Below are 14788 nucleotides of genomic sequence, written 5' to 3'. Positions count from 1 at the left end.
GTGTGTGTGTGTACTTGTGTGTGTAGATTGATGACTCAGATCATTTTTTTCCTTTTTTGTCTCATGAGAAAGCAGCAGAACTAGTGCCTGCTCTGCCCACCAACCCACAACTGCAAACAGCGGGAGATGAGTCAGATCGAGGGGTCAATGACTTCACGTCTGTGTCTGAGACAGTTGTGGTACAATCATCTTGAAGAGGATAAAAAGCAGAGTGTGGGCTGGATATATATCCATCGCTGTATATTGAAATAAAGTCTTGATTTTGTTGGTATGAATATGCAATGAATTGTTGGTAAAATTACATCAGCACAACTATATTTAAATTAAATGTGGTGTTTGCATTTTAGTTTTTGGTTTGTAGGCATGTTATTTTGTTTGGGAAAGGTAAGATTTTTTTACTGTTTTTGAAATAAGTCTCTTACCAAAAGTCTTCTCACCAAGGTTACATTTATTTGATCAAAGACTAATACTGTGAAATAGTATCCTATTACAAAACCACTATAAGAACGGTTTTCTATTTGAATATATTTCGAAATGTGATTTATTCCTGTGATGCAAAGCTTAATTTTCAACATCATTACTCCAATCTTTTGTCTCACATGATCCTTCAGAAATCATTCTAATATGCTGATTTGCTGCTCAAGAAACATTTCTTATTATTTGCCATGTTGAAAACAGTTGTGATGCTTAATATCTTTGTGGAAACCGTGGATTCTTTGATCAATAGAAATTTTAAAAGAACAGCATTTATTTTAAATGAAAGTCTTTACTGTCACGTTTGAACATTTAATGCATCCTTGTTGAATGAAATAATTAATTTGTTAATTTCCAAAGACTGCTGACGCCAAACTCTTGAAAATGTGAGCAAATATATTTACCTGCTTGCAACTGACAGGTTTGCCGTTCATATCAGTTGCAGGAGGAGCCAGTGGTTCCCAGTCTCTGCCTTTGTTGTAGGTGATAAGAGTCGTCACTTTTCCATCTACTTTTTGATTGGCTAAGAATACGCCTTTGATGCCACGAACCTGAAAAATACACAAACACACAGAGGAGATATTTTGGTACTACTCAGTATTACTTAGATCCTGTAAAGAAGCTGTCAAATTTTATTATTAAGTCAAATCCTGGCAAAGTCACAACTGTCTAAGAAACTGTAATATGTGTTAGATCAAGCTTGTTTTAGTAGCACAGGGACGTCAGCTTCCTAGAATCACTTATTTATTAAAGCACGCTACTGGCTATGAATAATGAGGGAGTGAATATGCCTGAAGACTTACTAGACATCACAAGCACTTTTATGTGTGTAACACCTCCACTTTTAAGTGTGTGTTTTTAAAGTGTTATAGGTAAAGGTCTCTATCAATGTGAATGCATACAGTCATGTAAACTTTACTACAGCTGAGCTATTGGGGTGAAATGTTGACCTCCAGGATGTCGATGAGGACATTCTCTTCAGGCTGCTTGGTGCTGCGGACGTTCTCCAACACAATGGAGTAATAGACTCCCTGCGGATCTGACTGGTAGAGGTTGTACGTGTCCGTCTGATACCACTCCTGAAGAGCCAGGAATACCTGATTCTCGTCTGCACTCACAATTTGCACATCCTGCACAAAAAGAGAGAAAAGCAGAAAGATATGACACAAGGAGATTAGAACATGTAAGGGTAAAAATGAAATTAATTTAATGCAAATTGCAGTTTCAGTTTTCTTAGCAGGTACAAATAATTAACCCAGCGATTATTTTGAGTGTGTGTCTTTGTTTGAATAGAGACAGAAAAGCTTGATGCTTTCATTGGAGCTTACATAAAACAACAACAAACACAGTGCTGCATATAATTCCATGGTGATTATACTTAGTTGCTTTGAAATGAAAAGTTTATTTTGAGCTGCTGTGAAGAACTGAGTTGGAACAAACTGTGCAGAGACAGATTTAGAATAAATGAAAGCATGAACAATTAATAAATCCACCCTATAATTAGATCCTTTGGTTTGCTTTAAAATACAGAATCAACACTAAGCTCCTGAGTTTTGGAAGCTTATCAGCATACATCCGGGTGCTCTGGCAAAGACTGGGTCAGGACAGGGGGGGGGGGCTTGCAACCAAGTTGTTCTTGCCGATAAAGTGAAAGTGGGTCGCATTAATTTAGGCACAAAGATGAAGGGTACAAGCTCATGCCCCCAGCTGAATTCATTCATAAGAACTTAAGTGAAGAGCTACTAAAGTCCCTGAAGCATTGAACAGCTTTAATGTGCTTCAGAGACCAAACTCTAAAGCTATTTCTCACTTATGTCCCACTAACAGCAGTTTAGTGGCACTGAGCCCCCTCTGTGAGAGGTCAGTTACACAACACTTGTTTGCTGGGAGAATTATAGGAATAAGAATAAGAACGCTAAGGATAAAGTAACACGCTTGTAGAGCAACGGTAACTTGTGTGTGCGCATCTCCATTTGGACCAACTAACATTATTGTACATGCAGCCTCAACATAAGAAATTAAGCTAGGCACAAAAAAACTGCAGGAGAGGCTTTATGAGTAATATCCACTCTAAATAAAGTATAAAAAGTGTACGTCTTATTAAATTCTGGAAATTTCACCTTTGGAAATTTGGAAATCATAAAAATTATGTATTCAAGTGATTTTAGTCAGAATTAAATGGAATTAGCAGACAATATCATATTTGTTTGTCTTTTTCATTTCCCAACAAAGTCTGGAAGTTTTAATAGCTAATACAACATAATGATGCACATTAGATTTATAATTCTTGTGGTGCCACAGAGCATGACGGGGAATGTGGTTTGCTCTGTCAAGCTTTATCACAATTTGTATCAACACTACATAAAATGCATACAAACAAAATGGTACTTATTATGATCAAACACCCAACTCAGAAAGTCTTGGCTTAAATTAAAAAATAAATAACAATTAGACCTTTTGAGAACGTCACGAAAAATCTCTTCCAACTCACCATAAGTCATCTAATCCTGATTCATCCCTATGTTTTCCTCCTTCCTAAAATATTCTCCTATATCCATATGCAAACACTTCTGAAACGTACCAATTTTCCAAGAAGGTTTTGACTATTCTGATGAAATAAAAGCAATTATTTAATTTAAGAGAAGCTCTTATTGTCACGATCACCAGAGAGAGTGCTCCTTTATTATCATCTGAGGGTACTCCCCCTCAGACTATTATCACTCTAGCAAAGACTACATTACCCATAACCCACTGCCCAGACTATCAGTCATGATTGTATTCAGCTATTGCTTGTAAGTTTCTGCCTGTATAAACCTGGTTAATTCAGTCACTCTTCAGCAGGTATTGTTATTCTGTAAGTACTGAATTTCTGAGCCTTGTTCAATGGATATCATTGGTTTTGCCTTAGCCCTGGACATTATCTTTGTTTGGACTGGTCATCTGTGTTTTGACCTTTATCTGGCCTTTGTGTATGTATGTGGATTAACCCATTAAACTGCGTTTGGATCCTCAACCCTCGAGTCTTTGAGCAGTTATGTTACACTTATATAAAGGGGAGTGTAAATGTGAATAGAGACATTTTTACTGATCCTAGTTGTCATGAGGTTCATGATAACATCTGGAAACAAGCTATCACAAATTGTAATAGCTGAGAGACTGATTTTTTTCAGTCAGATTTGGAGACGGTACTGAACACGCCTCTTGTCTAGAATGGTAATGTAATTCCTGTCTGTTTGTTTTTGGGTCAAATATGAACAGCTCAACATCTTTTAGTTAGTTGTGAATTAAAATTTTAACGATGAGGTCATCTTTCCACCAAGGCTTACACAAGACAGTGAAGTCATCGCTGTGAAACACAGCTGCTGAAAGTTTCCCTGGAGAAAGTGGAAGTTTTAATTGTGGATTATCAAATCATCTTAATCATCACACAAACTGCAACAAGAACAACAGAGTAATAGGATTAAAACGGAAAACGCTGTAAAGCACTTTTAGTTTTAGCTCTTATATCCCTAAAACAGGCAACGTGACTCACAAGATACATCATTTTTATTGTCTTTTTTGGGGCATAAGAACCATTTTTTCATCAAATCCTTTTATCACTTACGACAGCCGGGTCTGTCTTGAGTATGCTGGTCACATAATTTGCTTCACATTTTTTGTAATCAATTAGTCAGCCTGACCTAAATCCAACATGGCTGCCAGTGGTGCAGAACATTCAGATTTTGAGATAAGTAAATATATATTAAACTTACTTTTCTTCTGAAAAAAAGAATACTGCTAACATTAATTGTGAACATTGCCTTAAAGTGCTGAACAAGAAAATTAAGTAATATGTTGTTCATGTTGTTATTTAGCACGTTTTGAAATGTATGTGAACTCTTGAGACACGTTGCCTGTTTAGGGTATAAAAAAGGGATTAAACTAGCACTATTTAAAATGCAGTATTCAAACTTAAATGATTGTAATTCAAGAATGCTTTGGAATATAGACCTAAGTTTGGTCTTGTTTTAAAGAAAACAGTCAGCAGATTATTGTTGAAGTGAAGGCACTTAAACAAAAAAAGAAAGTATGAAAAAGGTATGGAAGTTTAAACTTACAGTAAATCAAATATACTGTACTTAATATTTTTCTTTTTTATAAAATATGTATTTTACAAAATATTTTTTACTATAAAATTGCTATAAAATCAAAACCACATATCTAACCAAGTTGTGTTCCAAATTTGAAGTTGATATCACAAAAATTGAAGTTCCCATGAGATTTTGTTTAGGCATAATACTAAAAATAGCCACCGGGTGACTTACATTCCATTGAATTTAATTGTGTGCATTCTGCCATAACAAATTAATAAATTTCTGTCGAAATATCACTTCTGTCACAAAATATGGAACCTTGAGACCTTTCTGACAATATGTGTTTTGTCAAGATAAGAAAAGGTTTTGATCATAAATTATGAAACATGACGATGCCCAAAAGGGGAGGAGCCCGATAAAAGAATTTAGAGTACTGTTTCTATGGTAACGCAACGTCCAATTTCAAAAGGGGTTTCACAGGTTGAATCTTGAGCTTTCGAGCTTTTGAGCTCTAAGCTTTCGAATGATAAATCATTTGTCAACATTAGATCAGGTGAAGTATGGGATATAATTGTTTTAAACATGCAGTGGCGGTAACAGTTAACAGGTAACGTGACTCAGTAGACACAACTCATAAAATCCAAAATATATCAAATTTTTAAAAAATTATTTTGGATATGTTTTATTTAAGTCCAGATGATATAAAAAATGACATGAAATTATTTTTTGCTTAGCATTTTCCACTCTTGCCTGTTTAAGGGATATTTAAAAACACTGAATGGATGGATCTGTCCTGCTTTTGTCCATCATGCTGTGTGACAGGACACGGTACTGATAACAGCACTATCAGAACTTAAAACAACACTATCCATCTGTCTCTGACAGCAGGCACAGGACCCCTATCAGCCATGACACAGCTGCAGGACATTTGTGTCTCTGCCTACAGCCACAATCCCTGAGCGTATTATTGGCAGGCTGGCTGAGTGTCTATGTATAAGAAAAAAGGATGGTATGGGTTACAGTACAATAGTCAGATGGCTGGAAAGACATGCTATCCTTAAAGGTCTATTTGTATAAAAAAAGAAAAAAAAGAAAAAAAAGAAATGGCATATCAACACAGCAGAATGTTTGCTTTTGTCTGTGTCTGGTGGATTCATTGTGCTCCAATAGTGGTGCATTTGAATTCTGGCCATACATGCTGCCTCATTCCTGAAGCGGAGAAACAGGTCTTAATTGGCCAAAATCAATAGTATTGTTTCTATTCACAGTTTGTTTCAAGTAAAAGAACACTGGGCCCTTTTTAAGTGATTTTGTGTGGTTGGAGGGATTGCAATTTGACTGCAATACCAATATTTACCTAGGATAAAACATTTAAAGCAGGCCTAAAAAATTATACTGTAGATGCGCCATAAAATTAAATTCTCTGGAATGATGTAGTTTTTTAAGTTCAATTAATGATTGGGGATCAAGAAGATTGAAATGAGTCTTTGATTGAAAGATTGAAATGAGATTTTTTTTTCATTTTAGATTATCATCTCTGATTTCATTTGAGATTAAAATGAAAGTCATCCTAAAGCATAGAGTGCTAAATGCTTTCAGGGGAAAATGCTTTTCAGTTTATCCAAAAAAAAAAAAAAAAAATTCTATCATCATTTACTCATCCTCATTTTGTTCCAAACCTTTCCAAAGACTTTCTTTATTCTGTGGATTCCATTTTTTAAGAAATCAATGGTACCCAAAACTGGTCACCAACATTCTTGAAATTCTTGAAAACAAAGTCTTGGCTATCCATTCCCTTAATCTTCAAATTTAATCTTCACATTAGCAGGCTTTACTTTCTCGCAAATTTCATAAAAATAAAATAAATAATTGAGATGAGCTTTAAAAGAAGAAAGACAAAGGATGAGAGAAGTAAAAGAGAGGAAAATGTAGAAAGTTTAGTGGCGCTTAGCCATTCAGTGCCCTAGGTGTGTTACAACAAACAAATCATCCCGCTGGAGACAAGGACCATCATTAATCCATAACGTAAATAAAGAAGAGATCGGAGACTGCATACTGGAATTGGGTTTTGAATTTTTTAAAAGGTTTTCAATTATTCACTGTGGAAAATATGGACACAACATCAGCCAACCCCATTTCTCTCTCACACACTCCAGCTCTCCTCTGGGTTCTTGAACTAGGTGTCTAAAATTTGACCCAACTGCTCAGTCAAGCGAAACACGGCTAAAAGAGCAGAGAAAAGAGGGTCTAGAGATGGGAAAAACATCAATATTGCTTTAACCCTCAAAATGACACCATGTAAGGGAAATGATAAATATATCTGTTAAATATACCCTCAAAAGCCCTTGCATATGCGCTTGAAGGCACTGAGCGAATAAATCTATAGCATGTTCAACATCTACAGTAATTAAATCAAAGCTTTTATCCTTTGCCATTAAGGCGAATGCCTGGTAGTCTGGAGCATCTTTCTCTCTCTCTCTCTCTCTCTCTCTCTCTCTCTCTCTCTCTCTCTCTCTCTCTCTCTCTCTCTCCCTCTCTCTCTCTCTCTTTCACTCTGTCACAGTGAATCAGTGGTTGGCATAGTTACAAATGCCATTGACAGCAGCTGCCCTACTGCCTCTCTCCTTTCCCTGCCTTTCTCTCTCTGAGGTGAAATATACATGAAGCAGGCCCCACTGGCCTCCACTCTAATCAATGTTATTCAATTACAGTCAGACAGCATTTTACTGAAGCACTCCCTTGGGTTAGAGCCACAGACAGCCTGGTCAGTCATCAGCTGTAACCCTTAGCCAGCTGTCTTCTTTTGCCAGCATATTACTGCCATGCATCACGGCTCCTCAGTAGGTTAAACCCACATCTGGGTTGTAATGGTGTAGTGTTTCAGTGCTAGACACCAACTGTGCTCTTCAGTTCATACATATTGTTGCAATACGTCATAGTCAGTCTCTGGCTTTAAAGTGAAATCCTCAACAGCTGAAGTTGATAAAAGAACAATAACCACCCTCAAACAGTAATTCACAGATAGTACATAGTTCATAAATTAAAAAAAAATCAGTCACTTCAATCACACAACTATACACGCACGTGATACTGCTACACTATATGTTACTGAAAATATTAGTAAGTGTATTTCAAGAAGCACTTAAATAAATCCTGGGATATTAAACATTTACAAAACTTTGTTTCACTCCGTTTGTATGCACATGCTGTAAGTCTGTGCATTAGTAGTGGAGATTTTTCAGTGACTATTTTTGCAGGTTACATCAGTACACCAGTAGATGGCAACAAGTGACTGTCTTCGTTATTGTGTCATTGAATAATTCATTCAACTGAATTATTTAAACTCTTTGATTCATTCAGCAATGAATCAATTGACTGTTTTTATGAGAGTCTTTGAATCATTTACTCACCAATTAATTCAAAAACACTTATTTAATCAGTAATGAAACACCACTGCTGTGTGTTACATGCAGATTCAGCTATTCTAAAATATTACTCAAAAGGTACTCAATATTAACTTCTGGTTTATTGAACTGTTGTATAAAAGCAATATCACACTTGCAATCATGATGCGCAGTATAATCAGCACAAAAAGTGTTTTATACACTATAATTCTGAGTTCAAAAGTTTCTCCTTGTCTTGAACATACAACAAATATTTTTGTAAAGAATACAACTTAAAACTCTACAATACATTTGAGAGTAAACAGGCACATTTTTGAGGACTGTACCTTTGGAAGGGCGTATTTAGGGAATCTCATTTGAACAAATTCATTCCTCCGGTATGAGACATAATACTTGGTCCGATTTCCTGCAGTTTCCTAAAAAATGAAAAGAAAGACAGTGTGTTTATTTGGTTTGCGAGTGCACTTCTCATTTCACTATCAACAATGGTGGAATCATGTCTTCGTCATCAGCAATTTTGAGACAAACCACTCTTTCTTTTTGCTAATTCGCACTGTTGATTTTACCTGGCTGGTATTATCCCGATAGATTCATTCTCTAGCACTAGTCTGTTGATTTCTTGTACAAACTCTCTATAGTTCTCATGAACTGTGTCCAGTCTGCATTAGCGTGTCTCCGACCGAACACAAACATTTCACACACTGTAGTCCTGTTTTTCAAGGGCATATCTGAATTCCTTTTTAACAGATGCAATCCCTTCAAAGAAACAACAACTGAACAGGTGAAAGGGGGTAGGGGAGTGAAAGAAATGAATAAAGAACAAGAGCAAATGTCCTTGAGTCAATGTCTAATTATTAAAGATCAGAAAAAGTAATTAAAAGTCGGAAAAAAACAGAAGGGAGATAAAATATAAAACACACAGAAAAACAGGAAATACAAGACTGCACGTCAAAATAAAGAACATGAGACTAAAATTATTGCCAATCTTGTGGACATGCTGCAAATTAGCTAGTCATAATATATTAATTAAACATACATACATACATACAGGATTGACAATAATTGTATGTCAATTGTACAATGTCTAGACATATTTAATTGATCAAATCTTGAATCATATCTAAACTTAATAAAGTGAATTGTTCACTTCAGCACTCTGGTGAGAAATTTTCCTCCAAAGTAAAATGAAAGCCTGAAAATCGCCCAGCATTTGAAATGCTATAGTTCTGGCTTGTTTTCCTTTAGAAATGAGAGATGTCATCAGTTGAAACATGTGAAAATAGACTGCCATGCTCCTGAGAAAACCCCAGCTCTGCACTTCTGAAAACATTTACTGAGCTGTGAATTGCCCATGAGGTCTATCACTTAACAGTTCGTTCAATATCAGCCAAACGGACAAGGCTAATTGATGGTCATGCTTTTAATGTTGGTTAAACACCCAGAGTCCTTCAGGTGCATTGATTGTCCTTACAGTGTAAAATAAATTATATATATATACACACACAGAAATACATATATATATACATATATATATATATATATATATATATATATATATATATATATATATATATATATATATATATATATATATATATATATATATATATATATATATATATATACACTGTTGTCACACACACTCAGTTTTGGTTGCTCTTAGTTTGTGTTTTCATGGACTTTCTTTTTCTTTTTCAGCAGTCATGTGTGTTTCTTTGTCTTAGTTTCCCGCCAGTCATCAGTTGTCATGGGCATGGGCTGTTTGCCATCTCCTCATTATCACTGTGCATTTAAGTTTCTTATCTTCACTCTGTGTTTGTCGGTTGTTGTTTGTGTGTGCGTGTAGACATGCTGTTACTTTATCTTTGTCATTTGTCACATTTTCATTAAAACCCTTTTGAACTCTCCTTCATCTTGATCTTCTTCATCTAGTAACAGCTATATGGCTGCCTGGATTTTTTTTATTCTGATCAGTCAATACTGCAGTCAGTTATTTTCGAATAATAATTGGAAAACTGAATAACTAACGTGTCCTTAGCAACAGATTTCCTGGCTGTGCTCGTTAATAATAACTCAATGTCCATGTATTTAAGCGCTTGTGTAATAACTGGCATAATGTGCATTCAGAAGGTCATTATCACAAGATAAAACCTTTTAGGGTAATATAAGACCCTGACCAGGGTTGATTTTGCCTGGCTAAAAGTACATTATCCCTTACATGTGTGAATATACTGTATATTCTTCAGCAAGGACACATTGAATTTATCAAAAGTGACAGTAAAACAATTCATAATATTAATTTATAAATTATAAATTAATTAATTAATTTCCGTATTTTGAGTTTTTATTCATCAAATCCAGGAAAAAAACTAAGATATTTAGCAACACTGATAATAAGAAATGCTATACTTGAGTAGCAAATCAGCATATTAGAATGATTTCTGAAGGATCGTGTGACACTGAAGACTGGAGTAATGATGCTGAAAATTCAGCTTTGCATAACAGAAATAAATTACATTATAATATTAAATATATTAAATATAAAACAGATATTTTATATTGTAATAATATTTCACACCATCATTAACACATCACTTTACCTTTACAAATATGTATTCATCTTGCACTGAGAGGGAATTGTGGTCAATCTTCCCCAAGAACTGTGCTGTCACCATTTTATCAGAGCAGTTTTGAATGAGACAGGTCACATAAAGGTATCCTGGTGGGGGAAAAAAACACACACACACAAATTGTTAGAAGAAATTTGACTTTCAAAAGTTTGAAGGAACTTTTATTTCTATGTCTAATCATATGGCTTTTGTATGTGAGTGTTTGGATCCCATTCCAGAGGTGAATGGAGCAAAAGTTATCTGCAAAAGAAAAGGGAGCTTTTAACAAAATTAGCTGAAGCTGATCCTCACAGGACACATTGCTTTGCTCCAGAATGGCAGACAATTAATTATGGGAAAACAGTGCCGAGGTGCCCTGTTGACGTGGCCTTTCAGTTTAGAATCTCACACAATAGCTGGCTCAGCAACCTCTACAAAAACACACACATACACATCCGGTTTACTATCTTTGTGGGGACTCTCCATAGACGTAATGTTTTTTATACTGTACAAACTGTATATTCTATCCCCTTATAACCTTACCCCCTGAACCTACCCATCACATAAAACTTTCTGCATTTATATATATATATATATATATATATATATATATTAAAAAAAATCATTCTTTATGATTTATAAGCTTGTTTCCTCATTGGTGATCTCAAAGTAGGCCCACACGGTGACACAAGTCCCCATGAGTCTGTGTGCATTCAGGTTGAAGTCTCCACTGGGATAGAAAAATATGTACACACACACACACACACACACACACACACACACACACACACACACACACACACACACACACACACACACACACACACACACACACACACACACACACACACACACACACACACACACACACACACATCAATTCTCTGAACGTGCATAAAAAATGACAAACAATTGGAAAATAATGAAAAAATTATAATTTTATATTAATTTTTGGGCAGACTACTTCAGTGAAGAGGACGAATGGTTAATCAAAGCAGTACAGCAGAGAAATTCATTAAAAAGCAATTAGAATGGCTGAGCGCTTTGCTTCTGTCTTCTGACACACAAGGTCATACGCGTACGCGCGCACACACACACACACACACACACACACACACACACACACACACACACACACACACACACACACACACACACACACACACACACACACACACACACACACACACACACACACACACACACACACACACACACACACACACACACACACACACACACACACACACACACACACACACACATGGAGCATCTTATGAGAGGTTGAGGGAGCCACTGAGCTGAAGCAAAAACACTTGAGGTCTGCATCTGTTTGTGTGACAGAAACCCAACCAATATAGAGAAATTTAAGTTAATTTATCAGGAGAAGGGCTGGATGTATGTGTCCAGTGTGATCTTTTATACTGGCTAGATGCAACTCTCACCTCCCTTGGGGTTTGAATGTACGTGTTTGTAGGTTGCAACGTGACTGTGTGTGATGGAGCTCTGTGCAACAGTTTGCATCTGTATGGCTGGTCTCTTTCACACACACATACACACAATCATCACAAAACAGCTCAGCTAGGAGGAATTCACTGAAAGAGGTTTGTGTGAGTGAGGCAAAACTAAAGCTTAAAAACATCCCATCTGCCCTCTTTCGTAGTTGTTTGTTACGGTATGTAGAATTGAATGAAAATGCACTGTTCTATAAACACATGACCTCCCTTACCACCGCCGATGTCTTGAATCTCCATATGAACCAAATCAGGATCCACATCCACCCCCGTCACAGCCCTTAAACAAAGCATACAGTTAGTAACACTCTGAGAGAATCAAACAAGACTGACTCACACACAGAAGGACAGCTTAAATGAATAGTGCACCCAACAATGTTAACTTTGTCATAATTTACTCACCCTCATGTTGTTTCAATTAGCTATCTACTCACACAAAGACGTCAAATACAGTGCATAACTATTTTTATGATACTTTATTGTGCTGTTGTGCTTTTTAAAACTCTTTAATCGCATTCAAAAGAGTGACCAGTGTATTTCAGACTGTTCTCTGACAGCCTTCAGAAATTTGCTTTTTGTGTTCCATAGAAGAATAGTCATAAATCATAATATATAAATGACACCAGGCTGAATTTACTTTTTGGGTGAAAAATCCCTCCACATACACACAAACACACACACACACGCACGCACGCACGCAAGCACTCTCTCTCTCTCACACACACACACACACACACACACACACAACACACACACACACACACACACACACACACACACACACACACACACACACACACACACACACACACACACACACACACACACACACACACACACACACACACACACACACACACACACAAACAAACAAACAAACACCATCATTAGCATACTTCAGCTCACTGTCCTTTTGTGTACTTTTGTGTCCATTTGTGTTAAAAAAATCGTTTGGAGGTTACTTAACTGCTCAGTGAAGTTCTAGCTCAGTAAACCTGCCCAAAAGCTACATTTTCTTACAAGTGTTTCAACAATAATTTATTTTACAAAAAATAAATAAAGTTAAAAAAGTGACGCAATGAAGCATGTTTAATAAAAATAACACTGGTTTAGGGTTCAAATCTCACTATTAGTTGTTTATTATCATTCATATTACAAGGATATTAGCTGTTTATTAGTGCTTATAAAGCACAAATTAATACCTTATTCTGCATGACTATATTCTAATCCCCTTAATCCTTCCCAATACCTAAACTTAACAACTACCTTACTAACTATTAATAAACAGTAATTAGGAGTTAATTGAGGCAAAAGTAGTAGTTAATAATTAGTTATAGTAATAGCAAGTTTTGGTTGCTTGCTAGTGTCGCCTTAGGCTTTTGGCTTGCTTAGTTGGGGACATTTAACATTTAATATTCAACAATATTGTTGATCTGCCTGCATTGACACCATTATATGAGAACTGAACTGAGCTGGACGATGACATCACAGTTTTCTCCAGAGCGCCTGAAATATATATATATAAATGAACTAAATTAATAACTTTTTACAACAAAAATTAACCATCACTGAATTTACTTAAGCTGGACTATGATGCTATTTTCTTCTGCTGTACAGCAGAAACAAACTTTGTTGCAATTTTTTTCCTGTGATCACTGTGAAGCTGCTTTGAAACAATCTATATTGCAAAAAACAATATAGAATTAAAGGTACAACAAACAAATATATACAGCACCATAATGCCACATTGATTTATGGCAGATTACTTGACCATCAAGTGTCAACATCACATGATGAGTCAAAATGAGCTCAAATCTCCTGTCCTGACCACACGATATGAACCAGCCTCCCAGACAACATCCCTGTCCATTAAAGCCCCACTGATTTATGCTCTCTCCACTCCAGACCTCCCCTTCTGTTGTTTTATGAGAAAGGCAGCATACGGGGAGGACAAGAGAGCCGCAACCCTCAATATGAACTGATTCTGTCACGTCTTCTGAGGCAATTCTCTAAGATGTTTTAAATAGGTTTGGAGACAGTAGAGAGGGAAGGGGTATGACCCTTATCAAGCCCCTGCAGCTGAGGAATAGAGTAAAAACAGCTTCAGATTTACAGAGTCATTGTAAAACCTCGAGCCAAATAAAACGTGCTGGATGGGGTTTATTATGGCAGATGCTGACAGGGAGCTGACTTTTTCAGCTTTTATCACTATCAACCACACACAAACTGTACAGAGCTTTGTAAGTGAATCTGGTAAAGTGTGCTGGGAGGATGGCACATAAGTGGGAGGGAGCGAAAGATCAGGAAGGAGAGATCAAAAAAGAGAAAGAGAGGGTCAGACAGAATGACTGGATGGGGTGGAGAAATAAATCACTTCTGTCCAGGATTTCAATCCCAGCTGTGGTAGCAGTGAACCATAACCAAGGAGTGAAGAAATGGAAAATAAAAAAGGGTTTGAATTCCACCAAGAAGGTTAAAGAAAAAGTCTTAGAGGGCAAGGTAAAGTAAACCAATATTGACTCCTAGAAAGAACTTTCTTTCTTCCGTGGAATACAAAATAAGTTATTTATAGCTGAATGTCCAAGTTGCTCTTTTCCATATAATGAAAGTAAACGGCGATCACAGCCATCAAGCAATATTTCCAGTGAATAACAGTTCTCTATATGGCATCAGAAATCATACAGGCCCATGTTTACAATGTTTCTTTGGTGCTT

The 14788-nt window shown here is 36.3% G+C and overlaps 1 protein-coding gene across 8 annotated transcripts in view; it reads right to left on the bottom strand.

Annotated features, from left to right (window-relative positions):
• Positions 1-14788, bottom strand: part of sorcs2 (sortilin-related VPS10 domain containing receptor 2) — a 199895-nt gene that overhangs the window by 17816 nt on the left and 167291 nt on the right. For all 8 annotated transcript variants that reach the window (XM_077229080.1, XM_077229079.1, XM_077229072.1 and 5 more), the window contains exons 6-10: positions 12290-12354; positions 10552-10670; positions 8278-8367; positions 1425-1604; positions 879-1025 (exon numbers count right to left, since the gene is read on the bottom strand). In XM_077229080.1, coding sequence (XP_077085195.1) covers positions 879-1025; positions 1425-1604; positions 8278-8367; positions 10552-10670; positions 12290-12354 — 601 coding nt within the window. The remainder of the gene's footprint in view (positions 1-878; positions 1026-1424; positions 1605-8277; positions 8368-10551; positions 10671-12289; positions 12355-14788) is intronic.

This window comes from Siphateles boraxobius, unplaced genomic scaffold (genome assembly GCF_051911475.1).
Source record: "Siphateles boraxobius isolate OS27281-9 unplaced genomic scaffold, OSU_SipBor_1 130, whole genome shotgun sequence".
NCBI lineage: Eukaryota > Metazoa > Chordata > Actinopteri > Cypriniformes > Leuciscidae > Siphateles > Siphateles boraxobius.
Note: the sequence above shows the minus strand (reverse complement) of the source record. Positions and strands in the feature narration are given on the sequence as shown.